The sequence below is a fragment of the Pholis gunnellus genome (genome assembly GCF_910591455.1).
Source record: "Pholis gunnellus genome assembly, chromosome: 10".
Classification (NCBI taxonomy): Eukaryota; Metazoa; Chordata; class Actinopteri; order Perciformes; family Pholidae; genus Pholis; species Pholis gunnellus.
Window position 1 is genome coordinate 6,624,976 of NC_136537.1, and position 22,608 is coordinate 6,647,583.

The 22,608-nt window shown below is 45.6% G+C and overlaps 1 protein-coding gene across 1 annotated transcript; it reads left to right on the top strand.

Moving 5' to 3' along the window:
- Positions 1 to 4,430: 4,430 nt before the first annotated feature.
- On the top strand, positions 4,431 to 17,686 carry gabra4 (gamma-aminobutyric acid type A receptor subunit alpha4; the record flags this gene model as incomplete). The annotated part of the gene is made up of 9 exons (XM_079167783.1): positions 4,431 to 4,522; positions 4,710 to 4,828; positions 6,134 to 6,201; positions 6,371 to 6,591; positions 7,075 to 7,157; positions 10,345 to 10,488; positions 10,903 to 11,055; positions 13,853 to 14,109; positions 17,153 to 17,686. 9 exons carry the CDS (start codon positions 4,431 to 4,433, stop codon positions 17,684 to 17,686), a joined length of 1,671 nt encoding a protein of 556 aa, XP_079023909.1.
- Between the last annotated feature and the right edge of the window lie 4,922 nt (positions 17,687 to 22,608).

Sequence of the window (22,608 nt, forward strand, 5' to 3'; positions counted from 1 at the left end):
ACCACAAAGAGACACAAAGCAACTACAAAGAGACACAAAAAGACTACAAAGAGAAGCAAGACAAACACATAGAGATGTGTTTGTCTTGCGTGTGTCTTGCTCCTCTGTGAGTCGGTGAGGCCTTTTGCATGTCTGTGCCCAAGGGCCCACTACCCATGAGAATATGCAACACAAGTTGACAAATCGCATAAAAATAAACCATGCCTCTGAGAGCAAGAACCTCCTTTATTTGTGTAAATGGTTGCTGCTACATAAAGAGTCAGATGTATCAGTAGCTCTACTCTCAGACTAAATAAATCTCACAGGCTTTAAGAAGGTGTGATTAGTTTTGTAGGTATTTGGTCACAAACAGAAGTATTGGACTAATTATGACCAGATGATGGCTCTGGATGAAAAGTCAAGGGCACACCAAAGTTATTAAAACTCATCCTCTGGGGAGCTTGTAGTTTGACCGCTTGCTCTGCTGCCCCCCCCAAAAAAAAAAATCCATTTATGCAGCTTTAAAGCATCTACCAATCGAGCCAGTCCATTATTCTGGTCCCTTATGTGTTGGGCACTGATCGCCCATTTGAAGCAGAGAGGAGGAGGGTTGATGAGGATGTGGTTTATTTCTGCCTTCGCTGTTGAGGAACTCAAGAAAGAGACACGTTGGACTTCACCAGTCTGAGTGCAATTGCGCTGACATTCACTTTCAGATTGAAGTTTGAGCGTGGTGGTTAAGCTGAAATGCGCGTTAAAGAAGTGAATTACAGCTGAAGTGAATCAGTGGCATAAGCTCTGCTCTCTGGTGTCTCATTTCCAGTCTGCGTGTCTCTCCCTCTGCATTTGTTTGGTGTTGAAGATGTCACGTTGGGCTGAGTTTTTTTTTTCGTTTTTTTTGGGGTGGTGTGATTTCCCGACAGCTTGACTTGTGGTTCTGACTCATTAGCTTCCTGCACTGCCAGAATGAGCCTCATCAATCGTACCCCCCCCGGCGCAAAAGAGCTGCTCTCTCCCTACCTGGCCATTATGGCTCTCTTTCCTCAACAACGCAACAAGAATAGATACAATAGATAGATACAATAAAACAGAGGGGCTCGGCTCCATGCAGGGGAATAAACGACACCGGCGTTTTTTATAAATGCTGTCAAAAGTGAGAGTATTTTCCACAGTGACTCACTCAATTATGCTATTCAGGCTATATCAGACAGGAGAACACATTTTTGGTATCTCATGTAGGCACATGTTGCATTCATGCACAAACAGTGTGGGCTGCAGATCTGAGCTGTTTTGCAAGGATCCATCCCACCGAGGCAAGAGATGCGGTGACCTGCTGATCAGTCGCCAGAAGCAGGAAGTAGCAAGACTTTCAATCTGCTGAAATATCTGAGCTTCTAAAAGCCTCCCGCCTCCACCTGCCAGAGCTTAACTTCACCGACTTTAAACGCAACTTAAAAGCACTTCTTTGCTACGCTAGCTACTGAAGGAATATTGAATGTCTACAAATGCTGCTTTTTTTGCTTTTTAATGATTGCTACCTTAAATAAAGACCTACTCGGCTTTACTGGAACAGTGTTCCATAAATTTCATTGTCTTCTGTCACGATGGCCGAATTGTGGTGGTTCACTGTGACACTGTGATCTGTAGGCTATTTCAAACTGATGTTGTTCACTCTTCTGTCTGCATGCTTCTCTCTTAAACTGCTTTTCTTTGCCAGTGAGTGCAGTTAGTGACAGTGTGGGCTCCACAGTAGCTCTGACAGCTTTAGGGAGTAGCTAAGTGTCAATAGGGGTGGAATAATATAATCATACAGCTTTCTTCGACTTTACCAATGTTATTGTACAGAATGGATACAATTTTGGTCGTAGAAGGAGTAATTTTTGGGGAGTTTGTGATTTTACAGCCGTTCTTAGTGTTAGTGCTGGTTTAGAAGAGTAAAGGCTCGTACTGCATCGTTGAACATGGACTACCTCAGAAAGCAAAAGTGTTTATAGTTTGGGGATCATGTTGTCGATCACGAAAAGTAAAAAGTGATCCTCTCAAGATACTTAATAGAAATGAACCTCAAAATGTGTATTTGAGTAAACGTTACATTCCACTTGTGTTTACTGCCGAATAACAGAATGATAACGAGGATTATTGGACTGCTAGTCTAAAAATCTGTATCTGCAAAGTTAATGAGGTCTCGCTGTGCCACACAGTAAAGACAGCAGTCTTTCATGTGCGCTGAGCTCCAGCTAACAAGCTCTGCTGCAGCAGCTGTAGGTGTGTGTGTGTATGTGTGTGTGTATATGTGTGTGTGTGTGTGTGTGTGTGTGTCGTCAGGTTGGGACTCTGAAGGCTGTCATCGGGCCCAGAGTGGATCCTCCAGGAGGTAATGTAATGCCCCTCAGCTGCCATGGCCCTCAACCCCTCACAACACGAACAGCAGCCATCACAGAGCTGTGCCTCACCTCGTCTACCTTTCTCCTTCACACACACACACTAACACACGCTAACACACACACACACACACAAACACGCTCATACGCTCACACTGATGAAGAACTAGGTTATCATGGCAGTTATTTCTGCTGCGGGGCATATAGCTTACAAAGCACAATAACCTGTTTCAAGGAATCTCAGGACAAACTCTGTCGGAGTAAACACAATAAACACAATAAAACAGAAATTAAATTAGAAACCTCTAACAATTCTTTAGTGCTCCGTACGCAGCGTGCGACTCTCGGCCACAAATGTTAACACCATACTCCATCATGCACTGTAGTTCAAACACAGGACTGACTTACGGGGAAAGGTCAGCGTGGCATAATAAAGCCAACGTGACTTTTTCCTAAAACTGGACTTCTGACATCTTCAAGGCATTTGACTGCTGTTGTTTTTATAACAGTGAGCCGAAAGTGCTTTCATTAAAAAGACCATATTGTAATCAAATGTCTGACAGAGAAAAAGAAACGAGAGAAAAACTTGGACGAAAGCCTGCCCCCACAAAGAGCACGCGTATTACTCATCCCCCACAGAGCCGCCTTGCTCTAGTGTATTGTGGGAGGACCGGGGTGGGCGGCTGTGCAGGGGATTGGGAGCCGCGGCATAAGACTCCACGGCATGACTTCAGCCCTGCACGTAAGCGTATCAGCATAGTGTTTCCTCGCCGTCCCTTCGCACTAAGTGGCTTCTGTTTTAGCCCATGTCTCTGTGTATGTGTGTGTTTGTGTGTGTGTGTGTGTGCGCGTTTGTACTGTATGCACTTCAAAACTAATCAGGAAAGCCAGTGTGGTGGAACCCAGACATCTTGTTTATCCTGCGAGATCTGCCCGCACTTCACCTTCAGAGCCACACGCACGCACACACACACACACACACACACACACACACACACACACACACACACACACACACACACACACACAGTGAAGGTCTTGCGCCTGTCCCAGGTGCAGAGAAATCTGTGAAGCAGCATGTGGCTTGTCCCAGTTCCTCTACAGTACCTGTGTGCCTTTGTGTGTGTGTGTGTGTGTGTGTGTGTGTGTGTGCGCGTGTGATTGCGTATTGCGACAAGACTGACCCATTTGAATCCTAATACAGGCGCCTACCAATGCATTGCTGAAACTAGTTCAACATGTAGGCAATCTAGGCTGCCGATAGCGTCGCTCACAAAGCAGCGGGAGCGGTGCACGCTGATTGATGCCGGGTGGGGTCAAAGGGCACGCGGGGAGCACATCTGAGAAAATTTAGTCCTCAGATAGAAGTTGAATGAATAAAAGAAAGGTTGTTGTATGTGTATTTTATGTATTTTGAAAGGCTGGGGGGGGGGGGGGGGGGGGGGGCGGTTAATGCTTTCAGGAAACACCTAAGATGCTCAGATGGGTGTCGAGGAGATGAACAGGCCAATCAGCCTCCTCCCTTTTCCAGTTTTGACATGGGGGGGGGGGGGGGGGGGTTCAGAGATGTGACTCCGTTGAAGTCATTTTCAAAGCAGTGCACGTCCAATCTGTATCCTGACCGAAGCGGGTGTGTGTGAGAGGGAGAAGGAGAAAGCAAACAGAGGCAGAGAGGGAGAGAGGGAGGGAGAGATGGAGAGAAGGTGAGACAGAGAAGCAAACAAGAGAGTGAAGGAGAGAGAGGGAGAGAGGGAGAGAGGGAGTATTGTTTCTTTCTCTGGACGCCAGCAGCAGCAGCAGCAGCAGCAGCTTGGATCCGGACGAGAGGTGACCGGGGCTCGGGTTGAAGGAGTTTTTGTGTGTGTGTGTGTGTGTGTGTGTGTGTGTGTGTGTGTGTGCGTGTGTGCGCGCGCGTGTGCGTGTGCGTGTTGTGCCCGTCTGGAGAGACTGCAGGAGCGGCAGAAGAGGCTCAAGTTGCTCGCTCCGCGCGCCGCTCTGCCATCCCCGGTGCCGACACAGGAGCGTCTGGCGCGGTGACATGTGAAGAGGCTTGAAGTATGGCATGCAAAGATGGGTTCTGCCAAGAAGAAGAAGGAGACGGAGACAGCGATGTGGCCCGCTTTTATTCGGACCCTCCTCTACTTTTTCTGTTTGGCGACTTGGTGAGTCCCGAAGTGTCCCCGCTGTCCGCGGTGCTGAAACCTCCCGCTCGGCACTAATGAGCTTTCTGCTCTGCTCTTCTTCTTCTTCTTTTTTTTTTTTTTTTTTGTTTTGCACTGAAGTCATGGTACCCTGATTCTTTTTTCTTCTTCTTCTTCTTCTTCTTCTTCTTCTTCTTCTTCTATCTAGTGTGAAGAAAACCTCTGGACAGACAAAGAAGGATGAAAGGATCTATCCGGAGAATTTTACTCGCATTTTGGACCGACTTCTGGACGGTTACGACAACAGGCTGCGACCAGGATTCGGGGGTACGTAGATAATAAAACTGTGTTTTCGTGCACAAGGAAGCATTTTCCATATGGGAACTATAGCATCTATATGACATCTTCCAGTTAGAAGAAGGAAGATGCAACTTTATCTTTAATTTGCCCATTTTTTGTGCCATAAAACGGTATATAATAAGTGCACTAAAGGTAGCTGTAAACCCACCATTAAGCACCAATTACACCCGATATGATAAGATTAGTTTCGCTGATTATGTGTGACCTCTGAAACACTCATAATAGAAACGTTTTTAGTTGACTTTTTTATGCCATAAAATGTTCAAACATACACCATAAAGTGCAATACAGTCACTATTGAGCACCAAATACACCGTTTAAGTCAGTTTGATTTGTAGAGCCTTAAAGGGACAGTTCACCCCAAATTCAAAAATTCACATTTCGTCTCTCACCTGTAGTGCTATCTATCAGTCTCGATTGTTTTGGTGTGAGTTGCATAGTTTTGGAGATGTCGGACATAGAGATGTCTGCCTTTTCTTCTAATACAATGGGACTAAATTGGCACTTGGCTTATAATCCACAGACCTTGAGGAAACAATTGTATCTTTGATTTTTGGGGTGAACTGTCCCTTTAAATCGCAAATCTGCATAAAATGCCTTGAAAATCTTTAGGCCCTCAAAAAGAAACCAGGAAGAAGCGTCAGAAACAAATGTATTTGTCTCTCTGTGTGGGAGACTTGCATCATATAGAACATGTTGCTTTAGTGTTTTACAACACACACTGTAAGCCTGGTAGGTTTGCCTCAGAAGAGGCGCCTGTAAGCTTGCACGTTTAAGCGAATGTGGTTATATAACCAGGGTGTATGTGTGTGTGTATGTGTGTGTTGTGGGACAAACGTTAAATGCATGGAAGTTCAAGTGCTAAAAGTACGGATTTGTTTTTTTCCGCACATCGTGCCTCAAACGGGGACATGTTGAGAACCAGCGTCAGTCTAGCGTAGAGTCTGTCAGCAGACATGCATGCGCTGCAGCTTTGCTTATCTCTGTACTTATAGACAACAGTGTGCCTCCACATTCATTCACTGGGTGAGAGGAAAAAATCAAACAGGATTACGCTTTTACATCTTTAAAGCTATTTTTTTTTTTTTCTTCCCCCCACTCCTATTATGCAAAGGCACTTACAGCTCTGGTTAAGCTGGTGCATGTCTTTTGGGTTTGATGGGTCTGATATGAAGAACGTTTAAGACTGGAGGTGGGACTGTGACATCACGGAAGGGTTTAAAATGGGGAAATGAACTAAGAGTCTTGTTGTCTGTTTCATTGGCTCAATAGGCCCGGTGACTGAGGTGAAGACGGACATTTATGTGACCAGTTTTGGGCCTGTCTCGGATGTCGAAATGGTACGTACCCACGTTTGCTGTAAAACGCTCGCTCCTTCTCACACGCCTGGGGTGGAAAACACATTGTTTTGCCCACCAGACTGTTCAGATAATCATGAAGCGATCTCGTTCCCGACCCCACGTGACCTCAGATGTTTGTCTCGCGTTTCGCCAATGTCCCCGTCCCCAGGAGTACACGATGGACGTGTTCTTTCGGCAGACGTGGGTGGACCGGAGGCTGAGGTACGAGGGGCCCATCGAGATTCTGAGGCTGAACAACCTGATGGTGACCAAAGTGTGGACGCCAGACACCTTCTTCAGGAACGGCAAGAAGTCCGTGGCCCACAACATGACGGCCCCCAACAAGCTTTTCCGCATCATGAAGAACGGCACCATCTTGTACACCATGAGGTACTGTGGGGTATTCCATCGGCACCTGATGAACAATATTCAAAGCCGTAACTTCATCAAAGTTCCTACTACTGTCATGTGTATGTTAGTGAAATGGCATCTTCGCATGATTCAATATTTCTGGTGTTTGCGTCGATAGAAAAAAAGAAAAGAAAAACAGACTTTGTTTGATTTACAGCGATTGAGCAGATTAGCTGTAAAGTCGAAACCCACTGGCTCATAATGTGTGAACAGTGCGGAGCCGTGTGGAGGCAGTGCAGAGGCTGCCAAACTTTTACAATCTTCAGTTCAATACAACAGTCACGTAACTGCTCCTTTGCCTCTTCACTGAGGAGGGTTTTAGTGTGTTAGCCCTCTATCACATCGCTGATGGGTGTTTATGTCACGAGAACCAACCAAAGGGCTCCTGCTAACATTTAGTGTGTGTGTGTGTGTGTGTGTATTCATCCCTGTATTGAGCAACTCTTCTCTGGACTGCAACAGGTTGACCATCAGTGCACAGTGTCCCATGAAGCTTGTGAACTTCCCCATGGATGGACACGCGTGCCCCCTCAAGTTTGGAAGCTGTAAGTCCTGTGTGTGTGTGTGTGTGTGTACTACTGCAGTGCTTCTGAAAAAGGAAGTATAACACAGGCCTGAGAGCGTAAAATGTATCCGCTGCTTGACCTCTGACCTCTCTACAGATTCAAACAAATGCAGCAGTCATGCATGTTTTCATTCTCATACGGGAGAGACGTGCAAAACATGGCGTTCACCGAGTGTGAGAAAGACAGCTAATCGTGTTGCTGCTGCTGTGCGTGGTGTCATATCTTTTCATCTGTGAATCATCGACGCCGTTTTCCGCTTTGTGTCTGAGTCCTTATCCTAGTCCTGTCCTAGTCCTTGTAAACAAATAAACCCCGCCACCGCTGAGAAGCCTCCACGCTCCCCCAACACACACACACACACACCCCCCGGTGTCGTTTCACAGGAGACCCGCCGGATCGCTTTGCATCACTAAACAGGAGGCGTCGCAATTTGCAAGTAATACACAGCAGGTAGTTTCTGAGTGTTTTACCCTCAAAAGCTGTTTATCCATCTCAGGGAAAATGGAGCGACTTCAGTTCATTTTCATTCGAAAATGAAAAAACTAGAAGATTATCAAAGGAATAGTCTGCTGGATGTCTGTACAGTGAATATGAAGCTAAGCTCTGCATAAAGACTGGAAACAGCTCTTCAGCTCTGTCCAAAAGCTGCCTTCATTCACAAACTAAAGTGTAAAAACAAGGTTTTCATGGTCAATTTTTACAGGATTTATTTATATTCACAAATGACACATGTGGCACCTGTTAAGTAAAGTTGTTTAAGAGTTTCTGGAGGCGTTACATCCAAAGTTTGTCCTGCCTTGGTGGGACAAAAAGCCCGATCACCTGACCGTTTGTGAAACGAAGCGGCCTCTCTCCGCGGTGAAAAGAGCGCTGAGATGCTGAGGCACAAAGAATGCTAATACTAATAATGAATATTTCATTGTTCACTGGGAACAATGGAGGCCTGGCTCAGCACCAGTGTTCATAGTGGGCCCACTGGTCAGCAGAAACGACTTATCTGAAATAAAAGGAGTTTCTCGGCTCCGTCTTATCGGAGAAGAGCAGCGATTGTGAAGATTACATCTGCAGGAGAAAGGAAAAAGGAAAAGACAACGAGTCTGCCTTTACACTCACAATTACCCAGTGTGGTGACATTGCAGAGGACAAATTCACATTCCTCAGTTATTGTCATCCCCCCCCCTCCTCCTCCTCCTCCTTTCACCATCCTGCTCTGCTGCTGCTAGCCTCCAGTCAGGAGGAAGCGACCATGGAATCTGATGCAGCCTGAAGCGAAGGAAAGGTCAGAATCCCTTCCTCTGCCTCAGGATAGCGCAGACCTATGTAGCTATTTTCCATAGCTGAAGTGTGTGCATGTGTGTGTGTGTGTGTGTGTGTGTGTGCCCATTTTCACTCTGCCCGGCCTTCATCACTCTTTCTTTCTTTGTTTCTTTCTCTCGCTCCGTCTCCTTTTTCTGTTTCTCCATCTGGACTTGCGTGGCGTTCCACTCCATGACACACCAGAGTCATTTCGTTTTGGCAGCACAGTTGGTATCCTGTCGATGTCGAGTCCCATAGGGAGTGGCAGGCAGAGCCTACTGCCGTTTAGACCGGCCAGCCTGGCCATGGATACATGCAGCAAAAATAAAAAAAATACTAGTCAGACACAGCGGAGAATGTATCTGTCAGCGTGACGCATTAGTGAGTGAATAAATGACAGATGGGACCTCTGCAAACTTTAACTCCAACCACACTGCACTAGTTTCAGTGGGTCTGAAAGAGCGGATCGGACGTCGTCATGAGTTTGTCTCAGCAGATGTAAGACGGCGATCGTCCTCGTCAAACAACCTGTGATTGCGATTTTTGTTTTTTTGTTGCAGAATATTAAATGAATCCCTCCAGAGCTTGAATAGAGGTGAAGGGTCATCCTGCCTGAAAGGGCTGGTAGCCCTAAAAGATGAGTTAGTCAGTGGAGAGTGTTAGTATCCTGTGATGCTGCTTCAGAGGCTTTCCACCCTGCCATGGCTACACTCGTCTGAGAAACAATGAATATCAAATTAAACAGCAGGCAGCTGTTTTTTTTAGTGAAAAAGCTCTGATAAACTGAACGCTGTACACTACCGCAAACACAAAGCGGTCTTTCACCAAAGGGGACCGCTGTTCGGGCCATGTGTGACGTAAATGTATATTAATGCGTCACGTTACTTCCGTACTTAAGTAACCTGACACCTTCAAAGTTATTTAAACCCAAACCACGGTCTTTTCCAAAACCTAACCAAGCACTTTTGTTGCCTCAACCTAATCAAGTGTTTCCCAATCTTCTCCTAAACCTAAACAACTATGTTTGCCCCAAACCTAACTAAGTTGTTTCCTATGAAGACAGAAGTTTACTTTGAAAAGACCGTATAGCATGGAACAAGACAAGCGCTGAACACGTGTTGCTGGCTTTGGTCTGCTAATGCTTTCCCCATAACAACAATGTTAAAATACATCAAACGTCGACTGTGATCGTTTCCAAGGGGTTAACCCCGAGTAGACGACTATTCAAGGATTCCATCTAAGCAGCCAGATTCAGCAGCCGATCTCACAGTGGAACAAAGGATCATTCATAAATACCAACATGGCTATATCCAAGAACAGGCCTACTAATCAGAGCACTCAAAGAAGAACGTATAGCACTTAATGAGCGCTATATTTTAAAGCTGGGGGGGGGGGGGGGGGGGTCGTGTAGAAACAGCTGTTCTCTCTCTCGTTGACTGTCACTCTCACTTCCCCGTCGTTTCCCTTCTGTCTGTGGATTGCAACAATGAGGAAAATAGAATTAGGACACAAAGTTAACTACGAAAAGCAAGCAGGATAATAAACCGTGTCCCTTAGTCTATCGATCGCCGCTCAAAAAGCTGCTCAAAAAGGTTTCAGTCACACGACCGTCACGGGTCAGGGATGACTTCACGGCCAACCAGGAGACATGAACTCATCAACCTGTTGGGTGTCAAGAAGTCCTACAAATGTGTCTATATTGACAATACAGGTATACACACACACTAGCTTTGTAAAGTCATATCATAGACCATGTTCACAGCATACCAACACATCACATGCATATTTCTTTTTAACCGCACTGCACTGTTCACAACTCACAGTCAGTGACTCACATCGGGGATGGGGGGGCTTTGCTGTCTGCCCACAGATGCCTATCCTAAAACAGAGATGATCTACACGTGGACCAAAGGGCCTCAGCATTCAGTGGAGGTCCCCCCTGAGTCCTCCAGCCTCGTTCAGTACGATCTCATCGGCCAGACGGTCTCCAGCGAAACCATTAAATCCATCACAGGTGAGACTCGCTAAATGCTAGCTAAATGCCTTTCTTTCTTAGTGAAAGAAAAAGATGTTTGCATGGATAATACTGTGTCAACCCTGCCAGGTCTACGGACTTTTACTGTAGAAATGCAACACACTGCATTGGACCGCGACCAGCAGACGGTACCAGCCTCTTTAAATCAAACCCCGTCAGCATCATGCGTCGAGGCACTTTTAGATAAATAAATACTGAAAGGATTCCAAAAAAGATTTTAGCAGCAGAAAGTTGGCTGCCACGCGTCGGACGGGGGTCGCTAAAATGCAGAGGTGCACGAAAAAAAAAAAAGAAAAGCCATCACGTAGAATAAAAGGTGACATCTGTCTGAAGCTAAGTGAAATCTTGGAATTCTTTGTTAATGAAGCTAATTCACTTCTGTTGATCCTCCAGGTGAATATGTGGTGATGACGGTCTACTTTCACTTGAAACGTAAAATGGGCTACTTCATGATTCAGACGTATATCCCCTGCATCATGACAGTAATCCTCTCCCAAGTGTCCTTCTGGATAAATAAGGAATCGGTCCCGGCCCGCACAGTCTTCGGTATGTAGACCTCACACATCCCCCCCATCCTGCACAGCCTCTCTGCTCTCGGTGTGTTGGTTACATGATGCCTGCTGCATGTGTGTCTCCACGCTGCGCTACAAGGTGATGTTACAGCGGGAGGTGATTATTAGGAATATAAAGAACCGCTGTGCTTTTTGTTTTGTTCTTCTACTCAAGATTGCCTCGTGAAAGGCTAATTCACTGTTATTGGTTTTAAGACTGGTTTGAGACGCTAGAATAAACAGCTGACAGCATTAGGAAAAAAACACATTTTGATGCATCTTCTAAGCAAAGACGCCTCAAGCTAAGACCAGAAAGAATGCAGGTTTACAAAAAACGGTTTTGGCTCTCATATCCTGATACAAAATCTCTCTCTAGTAATATAAATACCCCTCTAAATGGGTTTAAACTCTTGTTAAACCTTGATGGGGAGTGATGACCTGTGAGAGTATTTAAAGTAGTTGTTATAGGCAAGGTGCCCCAGGAGGAAATCTTAAATTTAAGTGTCTGCAGATTTTAATTTGACATAAAGAATACCCAATAAAGAGCAGTTAATACAAAGAAAAGGCCTGTGCTGGTGAGGTTTATATATATATAGGGTTAAGGGTATTTCTGTTGCAGTGTTACTCGCTACAGTTAAAATCAGTTAAAGCTACACATCGCTTATGAAAAGTGTGATGTTATTACATTATCTGGCATTTTATCCCATTCTAGCCATCATCTCTACATCATCTGTAACTTTCAGTTTTTCAGTTAACCCAGTTTTGCTCTCCACGGCTCCCCTGTTACAACGTTTGGGTCGCTGTCCTAGAATAGACTGATTAGTGTGTGTCGATGGAGAAGGCAGGGCGACAGACAGAGCTGCTAAAACCAGACCGGTGGTTGCTGGCTGGTGTTGGTTTGCTATTAAGGGATGTCTCAGTCTGGTAATTTCTCGACCACGTTCCTCCACTTAACGTTGATTGGAAAGTCACTCGATGATAATGGCACGTTTCAGAAGTAGTTCTGGTAGATTATCCGTTTGGAGCATTATTTTCAAGAGGTAATTGTAACGTGGGTAATGAGAGTGGAAGAAAAACGTGAGCGTCAGTGGTGAATAATGATTGTTGGAGCAGCTTTGTGACATGCCAGCTTGTTAATGATGCCAGAAGTGTGTTACAACATGAAAGAGTCGCTACAGCAGTCTCTAGTTCATGATGGTTTTGTTGTTTTCAGTGAAAATGCACTACTTTTTAAATAAGATATAATGGTTATACCTAATGGCTCAGTTAATGGTTCATACAGTAATTATTAACTAATGCTTTATAAATCAGTTATATGAAATGATTAAGGACAACGCTGGAGCTGCTAAGTTTTGAAAAATCCCTGCCCGTTTGAACTGCCCACTTGCATTCTGGGAAAGGGCTGTTGAGGATCTGCTATAAAATCCACAACGCGACACATTCACACCACAAGTTCCAATTATTGGCTTGTAATAGCTTTATAAAGCATTAGTGAATGATTTACAAACCAACCAAGAATTAGTTACAACTTATAAAGTCTTTATAGATTGTGCCTTTGTGTAATCCTCAGTACAGGTGTATCATGGATGACGAAATAAGTCAATTGATCAAATCACTTGAGGTAACTTATCAGACTTCACACTGCTCATCAGGCTCCATGCAACTGTTTTTTTCACATGTACAGTTTGTGCTGCACAACACCTGTAGACTGACTCTGGTGCGTAACGTTGGAACACTTCCCCTTTAATTATAATAACGGGCCTGTTTTTGGCTGGCAGCGGCATTTAGTCAAACTGTGACAGCACACTGAATCACTAATGGTGACCCAACAACCAACCCCCATAAATAATGGTTCTGCTGCTGGTGACACACACACACACACACACTGCAGTGTCACCTGTATCCATTCAGTGTGCATTTGACACGGTGGGTGTTTCTGTTGACAGTGCAGTTTGTGTTTTTGAGTCCGAGTCTGCTGAGCAGAAAAACCTCAGTGTGACCCTCAGTGGAAAAGTCTCTCGGTGTCGTGGAGTGCAATAAAGCACTTGGGGATCAATGCCGCTCTCCTGCGGTGACCAATGTATCTGACAGTCCGGCTGCACAGCCCCCCCCCCCCCCCCCCCCCCCCCCCCCCCCCCCCCCCCCCCCCCCCCCCCCCCCCCACACACACACACCTCCCCGCCACAGCAGCACAACTGTTGTTGTATCAGTCGAGCCTCTGAGGCAGCGGATTTCTGCCGTTGTCCGCTGTCTTTTGAATGGCGGCGGTGGGTGAGGTTGGGATGTTTTGACTTCCTGCTTGGGTGACTCAACCACGACGTCCTGCTAGGAGCGTGGGAGAGGCAGTTTGCCATATCTACTTTATAAGGTCTTAATATGTTGGTGTTGTGTTTACAGCTGGTGTCGCTGCCCCCTTGTGACCAAAACATTCACGAAGGTGTAAATACTGTGGTTCTCTTTGTAAATGTCTCCCATTTCAGAGAGCCAAATATCTTTGGTTCATTATCCCCCCATTCGGTTAATGACATATGCTGATGGAGAGCAACATATTGTACATGGGTTATTGAGCACCATGCGAATTATCTTCATCATTTAGTTCATTCTCATTCTCAATGTGATGGTGTTTAATGCGATGCATGCTGACCTGTGGGGAAAACAGCAGTTTCATAGGAAGATATTTGGTCTTAATCTTAAATTAGAACATTTTGACTTCCGACACAGACCATGTGTCCGCTATCACTCATGTGCGGGCTCATATGTTTGATATTCTCTCGTTTCTGTTACCATTGAAGGCATCACCACTGTCCTGACCATGACGACGCTCAGCATCAGTGCCCGCCACTCCCTTCCCAAGGTCTCCTACGCCACCGCCATGGACTGGTTCATCGCCGTCTGCTTCGCCTTTGTCTTCTCCGCCCTCATCGAGTTCGCCGCCGTGAACTACTTCACCAACGCGCAGATCGAGCGCGCCAAGAAGAAGCCGGCCAAATGTCCCCCGGTGCCCCAAACCACGCCTGTCAAGGTCAAGGACGCGGAGGAAGCGCTGCAGGTGATTTTTTCCGCTTCCCTCAAAGTGGCCGTGGCGAATAGTCTGATGGCACTTAACTTTGAGTAGCACTTACACAGCGTGTCCCATATTATGTGCTTACGGTATCTGGCCTTTAGCCTAGACTTTTGAGCGGGCCAGGAGTGGGCCCGCCTGAGGACCTTCAGCTGTGCTCCTGCTCACAGAGCAGAGAGGGCTTGAGCTTTAGAGGAAACGGGAGAGATCTGATCCCAGGATGTGATTTCAGATCACCGGAACCTGTATCTGATCGTTTTTTAGCACCGCAAATCTGAACATATACTTAAATCCCACACTAGACTAACACATTGGCGGTGACACACAAAACCACTCTTTTATGGTCATTCACTATTTCTTTTAGCGTTCTCCACCCACAAATGATGTTTGATTATGTGGAAAATTACAACAATTTCTCTGGGGCTGCCAGCGTTCCTGGAAAAGGTCAAAACATGAATTCTATCTACCTGATTACACATATGATTGCTCTGTCCACCACAGCTCCACATGTTGAAGCAGCGTGCTTGTGAAACGTGGTAAATGAGGTGGACTTTAAAATGACGCACTTCAAGGGATAGCTTGGGTGTTTTTGAAGTGGGGTTGTATGAGGTACTTATCTATTGTCAGTGTGTTACAGTAGACAGGAGTACCAGCACGGGAGCAACGCAATGTACTGCTGTGGACGCGTAAAATACGCTATATTTAGAATATTTTCTTTACCTTGCCGTCACACAGCCCTTTTCGACAGGGAAACCGAAGATGTTATCTTTACCAGCGACTCCTGTGTTACGCGAGGCAAAATTACTCTTTTTGTCAAAGGAGTCTGGTGGCTTTGAAGAGAGCATAGATACCATCTTCTGTTCCCCGACGGAAAGGGCTGACTGACGGCAAGGTAATGTGGTGAATATATTCAATACATAGCGCACATCTAAACTGATATTGGTCTTTTTTTAGATGGGCCATTCTTTTAGGTGTCCAAAATACGTTTAGCTGATGCCCCCCCATCCACAGCAGTACATTGCTTTGCTCTCGTGCTGGTACTTTTGTCAGTATCTCCAAACTGGGGGCGTGCCACCATCTACTGTAGGAAATTCAATGGCTATGAATAAGTAGCTCATTCAACCCCACTTTAGAAAATAAAAATCCAAACTGGCCCTTTAAAATATTCCCCAAAAATCAACCTGGACTAATTTAGCTTTTATCCAGTCTTAAATTTAGCAGCTGTTTATTTGACTCTGATTTAAAGCAGACAGACAAAAGTGTGAAAGTGAGACGAAAGAAAAACCCAACAGGATCTGAAACAGCAGATCGAGGTGTTTCTCAATGACGGTGTGTTTGCTTTGGAACCCTCGTTATGAAATTCCATACGAATACATTGCCACAATCTCTAATTTCTGCTCCACTAGTTGAGACAAATCACATTGACACCATGGCAGCCGACATATGGATTGGATCAGAATTCATGAATATGCCATGTCGCTATTTCAGAGCTCCCAGTCAGATATGATGAACGTGTTACAAATCGCTCTTCGAGTAGCTGTAGCAACGTATTTGCGGTGCTGCATGAACACTGCTTTGACACATGTGGATGTGAAAAGAAAAGAAGAGAAGTGCACACTTCCATGTTCTTCCCAAAGAGCGTTGAGTATATAGGCCCACTGTGAACCGATCACTGGAGCTGACATAACCCAGCAATGCATATGTCAGTTTTACACTTGCGACTTTAAGTTGCCCCCTCCAGTTCAAATCCCAGCGTGGCGTAATCACGCCTGAATGCGGTACAGTCACAACAGCGCTTCAGTGGATTAATAGGTTGCCACGGCAACGCTGCCCGGGTACATCTGTATAGGTTTCAGAAAGGCTCCGGGGGGGGGGGAAGCATTAATACTCTTTTCCTGGAGAGCAGGTCCTGTTGGCGCTAACCACAGGGCTTGGCGTGAGGGGCCCTTGATAAGGCCCTGGATTGACGGTTCCAGGCCCTTAGCCCTTGACCTCCACTGTGACGGAAAAGCAAAGACACACACACACACACACACACACACACACACACACATACACGGGACACAATAACACCCTTTCATTTTCAGGGGCTGGGGGGGGGGGGTGGATAATTCCTGCAAACGCCTCAGAACCAGCATCACACTCTCCCTGCTTGAAAACATCAACTCTCAAAGGATAAGCTCCTTTGACGCTACGCTGCATTACCGCCCCGATGAAGTGCTACCTACTTTCTGTCTTAAGCTTGTGTGAAATGAGTGAAATCCTCGGTAAGTGACATCTGTATATCGTCCGCTTCCAGATGAAGGCCATCTGGGTCAGCTGGACGGCAATCAGATCAATATGCCAAGGTTTACGTCGCATGCTACGCTTTTTCAGAGAGGGGGGGGGGGGGGGGGGAGAAAGTGAGCTTTACAGTACCTTGACTGCAAAACGCCTTAAACCATGAGGCCGACAGGAGGAATGCGATTATTCCTCAAACTGTTTTCTCTCAAAATGATCCACATTTCAACAAAACAACAGACCAGAACTTTAACTTGAAATGCATAACATTATCACTGAGTAAAAAGCAATATGAATCAGTTTGGTAGACGTTTTGGTCTCATATTTTAATATCTTTCTACCGTAACAGGATATAAAAGCCTCTGACACTTACACTCTTCACTTAATAATATTGGCTGGTCAATTTGTTGGTCAAGTTCTACTGTCGAACATTAGCAGGAGCGGGTTGCACCAACTGGTCTTTACTAAGTCTGGTGCTAAACGCTAAGTCGGTCTTTGTTAAATGTCTTTAGAATGGACGTTAAGTTGGTTGCACCAACCAAAATTAAGCCTAGTCTTAGCTACACCCGGTTTTGTCCTTGAGCTGTCGCTTTCCCCCCACATAGTATTCGTGTTATGTGGGAAACAGTTCGCAAAAATGTATTTTGCAAAATAGTGCAAATTATTCGCACGCAAAGAACGCCCCCGGTGTGTAAAGGTCTTAAAGACGTAGACATATCCTTACTGTTTATTTTTCTCTCTTTTTCTGCAGAATCCCGACAGCAACGGTAACCTTAGAAAGCGGATGAATTATATCTCCCACCAAGAGGCCAGCCGTCACCAGAGAGCCATGTCCACCACCAACATTTCTGGCGTCGGTCGAGCGAGAGCGCTGCGACCTTTGGCCGGCGGGGTCAACGGCAGCTCCTCCACCCTCTCGCGCTCCAGCCCCAAGTCCGAGAGCCTGCTCAGCGTGGCCTCCTCCTCTGCCCAGCTGGTGAAGAGTGCGCCGCAGGCTGCGGCGTCCACGCCGGACGTGATGGCGGCGACTCCGTGCAAGCAGAACGCCAGCTCCTCGTCCCTGCAGCATCTGCTGGGGCCCAAGCTGGAGCGCATCCAGATGATGGGGAACAAGCTGGAGCTGAAGCAGACGCCGTGCTCGCAGCCCACGACCGCCGGCATGGGAGGAACCAGCAAAATTGACAAGTATGCACGGATCCTGTTCCCAGTGTCCTTCGGGGCTTTTAACATGGTCTACTGGGTGGTTTACCTATCAAAGGACACGATGGTGGCTAAAGGTGGCTAGGCTCTGCTCCGGCGACGAGCGTGAAGACTCTTCTCTTTCGACAGATGGGAAGCAAACAAGGATTATGGGAGTTTGCAATAAAAAAAGAAGAAAACTATTGTTCTTGCCAAACAGATGAACAAAATGTGCTCGCCAAGCACTTCCATATCCCAGAGAACATATTTATTTTCTTCTTCCTAAGGTCCTCGAAACAGCAAGCATGGGAGCAAATCAACCAAATTAGAAATACCTGACTCGACACAAAGAAGAACACCTGCACACTGGAAGATGCCACTGTCCTCTTTATATTGTGCTACGTCTGACTGTTAAAAGGTCTGCATCGGCTTCAACTGGCTCGCGATCCCTTTTGGCCTGCAGTCAAGATAAAGCATGGGATTTTTTCATTTTCCTATTTTTGTACCCTGCACCTGGCAAGAGGTTCGGATGCGTGCACCGCCGTCCTGGAATGAACTGCACCGACGCTATGTAAATATATGAATTTATTAGGATAAAACGGATTTATATTTAACGATTACAGTGTACTTCCATTTGAATATTAAGACATGTTGCTTTTGGTGCCAGCAGGCTATAGATGATGCAAAGTGGAATTGTTTGAAGGAACAAAGGGTCCGTGCGTATGACCTTCTTGGATTTTCAATTTAAGTCCTGAATGCAGGCCAGATGATGGTCACAAATGGATGAATAATCTAGAAGTATTGAAATATCAAAGATGAGATTCGGGGATTAGTTGAGTAGAAAGTAGAGAAAGCAAGTTATTCATTTGTGCATCGGTAGGAGTTAAGCTTCTTTCCTGCCACAATTGGTTACCAAATGGTAGACTAGGATTGTGCAAGTGATTCAAATACGGTCATAGCATGAATATAGAGGAAATGAAAGCAAAGCTATTAGTTAGCAGATCACTGCAGCAATAAAACGGCGAGTCAGCCGTTTAGCGACCTTGTTGGCATGTACAATAAAGGAATATGACTGTTCAACAGCTGCTCCTCCAGGGTAGAGACTCAGGAGCTGACCGCTGTCATCCACCGTCTTAGATTGTGTCTAACAGATGTGACCGGCTTTAGGTTTAGCTGTAACGCACTAACATGCATCTTTCACTGCATCTCTGGCCGTTAATCTTGGGAACTTTCATGAGGCCTCGGAAGCAGAGCCCAAGCAGCGTTATTATTATTATTATTATTATTATTAATATAAAGCTGCAGGGGAAGCCCATCACACTACATGTTCAAAGGTTGAGCAATGGAATGGCTGCCTTTTTTCGTTAAAAGCCGAAAGTACAACAGCCCCTGTGGAGTTTTATTATTCAATCATTCATTCGGCTACTGGTAATTGTGGCAGCTAAGGTAGGATAATGGGATTTACTGTAGCTACTCTACTTTACCAGCAAGAGAAAAACCCTAATAAAAGAGTGCAGCTGCCTCCGGCTCTGCTCTCTGTTTAGATCACGTTAAAGACATCAGTTCAGTAAATCCTTTTGCTGGGAGTTAGATGAGAACACCGATACCACTCATATCACTCATATCTACACTAAATATAAGGCTACAGTCGCTTAGCTTAGCTTAGCTTAAAACTGGAAACAGGGGGAAGCAGACAGCCTGGTTCTGTTCAAAGTCCAGCCAGCACCTTTAAAGGTGCACTATATGATATTTAGAGAAATGATATAGCAGCAAACAACTACTGTCTATGTAAAGATATGGTGGAGTAATGTCTACCTGAGCAGAGAATGAAGTCACTCTCCCTCTGCGTGTGTTGTTATCCAAGTTTTAAGCTTGAGTTGGCGTAACCGGGCTTGCAGCGCACGCTTTAAGTGCATGTTCCTGCATGCTAGCGCGCCCCGCTGGTTAAAAAAACTGCGCTCATAAGGCAGTCACAGATAGCAGAAGTGTAGCGCTCACCCTCCCAGTTAGCTCTGCTCTTGCACTTTTGCCGGAGTTTGCACCGTTAGCACCATTAGCTCGAGCTCAGCGGTCGCCATGTTGAGAGCCCTTGAGAGGCAATAGAGATGCTCCCATGCTCATATTTAGCACCTTTCAAGCTCACAAAATCAACTTCTCTAATTTGACTCCAGAAAGTCAGCTAGGAGGCTCGCAGTTTTCCCTCGTTTACAGTCTTTATGCTAAGCTAAGCTAACTGGCTGCTTGCTGTAGCTTCATATTTAGCATACAGACAGATGAGAGTGGCATCGATGTTCTTATATAGCGCTCGACAAAAAGAGCAAATGATCCCATTCACAACCTGAACTTATTGTTTAACGATTTTATTTTTCAAAATTCTGTTGATTTCCGTGGACACAAAATACTTCCTATTTCTACCCTCCTAGTAATAGCGCAGAAAACCTTAAACCAATATAAAAAAGTCACTGAAAATAGCCTCCTGTGTGATCAGAGACCTTGCGCAGTTTCGCCCTCCGGTGACCTTCAGGGGTGACGATGAAGGAGACGGATAATTGAATCTCTGAATGTGTGAAGGACGTTATTATCTAAATATCACAAACATGACGTCAGACAGATTGTCCCCTCTGCCGTCCCCTGTCACTGTTCTGTCACTGACCGGTAGAGGTGAAGCAGGGGGTGTGTTGTCATTGAGTCCTTTCTCTGGACGGAGACACGTTTCAGTCATCACTTGAGTGCAAATAAACCGGCCTCCTCATTTCATCAGGAACAGAGCTTTTGAAACATTAGAAGATAATTAACAAGATGTTAATCCCCAGTATATTTAGATGAAGGAATCACAAAAAAGAAAAATCTTGCTCGACAAGTAGAATATATTTCCTCGTGGCCCTAATTTATGATTCCCCGGAGACCGTTTGGGGGAAGCTGAAGGTTAAACAGTCCGTGTATGAGCTCAGCTCCTCTGCACACCTGCAGACAGAGATGTCTGGTTGCCTGGTTTCTTGCTCTAATAGCCACATCATCCACACAGTCACGGTTGTTGGCCCTCGTCGATCGGTTAGTCTAACAGGAGCTATGAAGCGGCGACACAAACGCGTGGGGGCCGATGGACAGATCAAGATGCCCGCCGCCACTCACCTCTCCCCAACGCAGTCGTGTGTGAAATTGATTTTGCCGTTATTGCCTCCCTGTTGGCCCCCCCCCCCCCCAGCTCTCCCCCCTCTCCCCAGCTCTCCCCCCCTCTCTCCCTCTCTCTCCCTCTCACAAAGTGTGCACAAAATACATCTCCTCGTTAAAGAGTACACAGAACACCCATGTACTAATGAGGAGCCTGTCAACGACAGATTGGTGTTTTTGTGGTGTGACTCTGCTGCTCCAAATGTGTGCATGATTGATGGAGCTGCCAACGCCAGGTTGTTGAGGGGTTGTTGTTTTTTCTCTCCTTCTCACTTCTGACAAACATGCTGTTCTGGATGACAGACAGACGATGCTCCACACGTTTGCGCTTTGCCATTTTGAAAGGCTGACACGGTGCAGGTCTGTGGAAAGTTCAATCACAACCTGAGACCGAGCTCTCAATTCATCATTGTCATTTCAGCTGTTTTAATAGTTCAAGAGCATCAAAATAGCTTTATTTTTTCAAAAAATGTTTTAAATTGAAAGCAACAGAGTGCTGGCTGGCTGGGTAAAATGGGGCATACATTGTAGTATTGGTGCACTTTTGAAGTAAATCATGGCGTCACGCTCCCTCTAGTGGTTCGACTGACCCCCTTTTTATTTTTTACACGATGCTTCTGGAGGACAGGCTCTTTTGAAACAGTTGAACGCCACATTAGAGAGAGATGTCTCCTGCTTTCTTCCAGTCAGGTATATTAATTACCTCGTAATGAGGGTTTAATTCAAGCATCTGCTCGTCTTGTATGGCTGACTGAGCAGCACAACCGTTTTGCATTGCATTCCTCACGATTGGGTCCGCTGAAAAGCTGGATTTTTTTACAGCAGAGAATGGAAGGCGTCCACTACCTGAGCCTGTCTACTTCATCTATTCACACTGGCAAAGGTGTGTTCAGAATTTCAAAACAGACCACTGAGAGGACATTTTCAGTTGTATTTTATTTTCTTCTTCATTTTTTTAAATGGAGGTTTGAAAGTGTGTTTCTCTTTATTTTTTAAATTCTGTGTTTCCTGCTGATGGAGCAAAGCTTGCGTTATGTTTTCAACCTATTTACAGACACAACATGTACTGAAGTTGAGGGTGATCTGACTCACCTTGTTTAACAGATAAATATACAGTTCATCCTCGTAACAGAGTGACTTTGAAACCTGTGTATTTGTATAACTCAGTACTGTAAGTGACATTAAGACAGTAGTATAATATTCATGCCTAGAAGGCCATACTCTTTACATTTCCACTCAATATGAGTGTGAATCCAACAATGTCAGCAATAAAAAAGGGTTGTTTTTCGCGCTGTAGTTTCTCTTTTCAAAACTTCATCTTCAGCATGAGAACAGAAGACCGTGTCAACCTGAACTATTATGTATAGAGTCAAACTGAGTGTGACTTTCAGGTCAGGGGGGGGGATCATCTGTTCACACAGATGATCCTGGTGGAGTGATGTGGGCACTGATCTCAGAGCAGACAGAAACAGAAAGCCCTCCGGTCCTAACTTCTTGAGCGAGGTGAACCACTAGAGGGAGCGACGCTCTGTGATTTTTCTCATCAATCCAAATGATCAAATTGCTCTCAGTACACTCAAACGGTCTGATTTTGCACTTGCGTTAGTGTCTAATTTCCCAGTTTTTAAAAGCAAAAGATCTATGTGGATAGCGTTTTTATTGCGTTAAACTCGAGCTCTGACAGCGGGGGGGGGGGGGGGGGGGGGGGTTCACGGTCTCCGGCTAAATGAGGAATGGTTTCATTTCACGAGCCACCCTCAAGAGATTAGCACAGTAACAATGTAGGTCTACCCTCCATATTATTATTATTCTCATCACTCATTCGTCTTCATAAATGACAATCCCTCAGGCCAAATC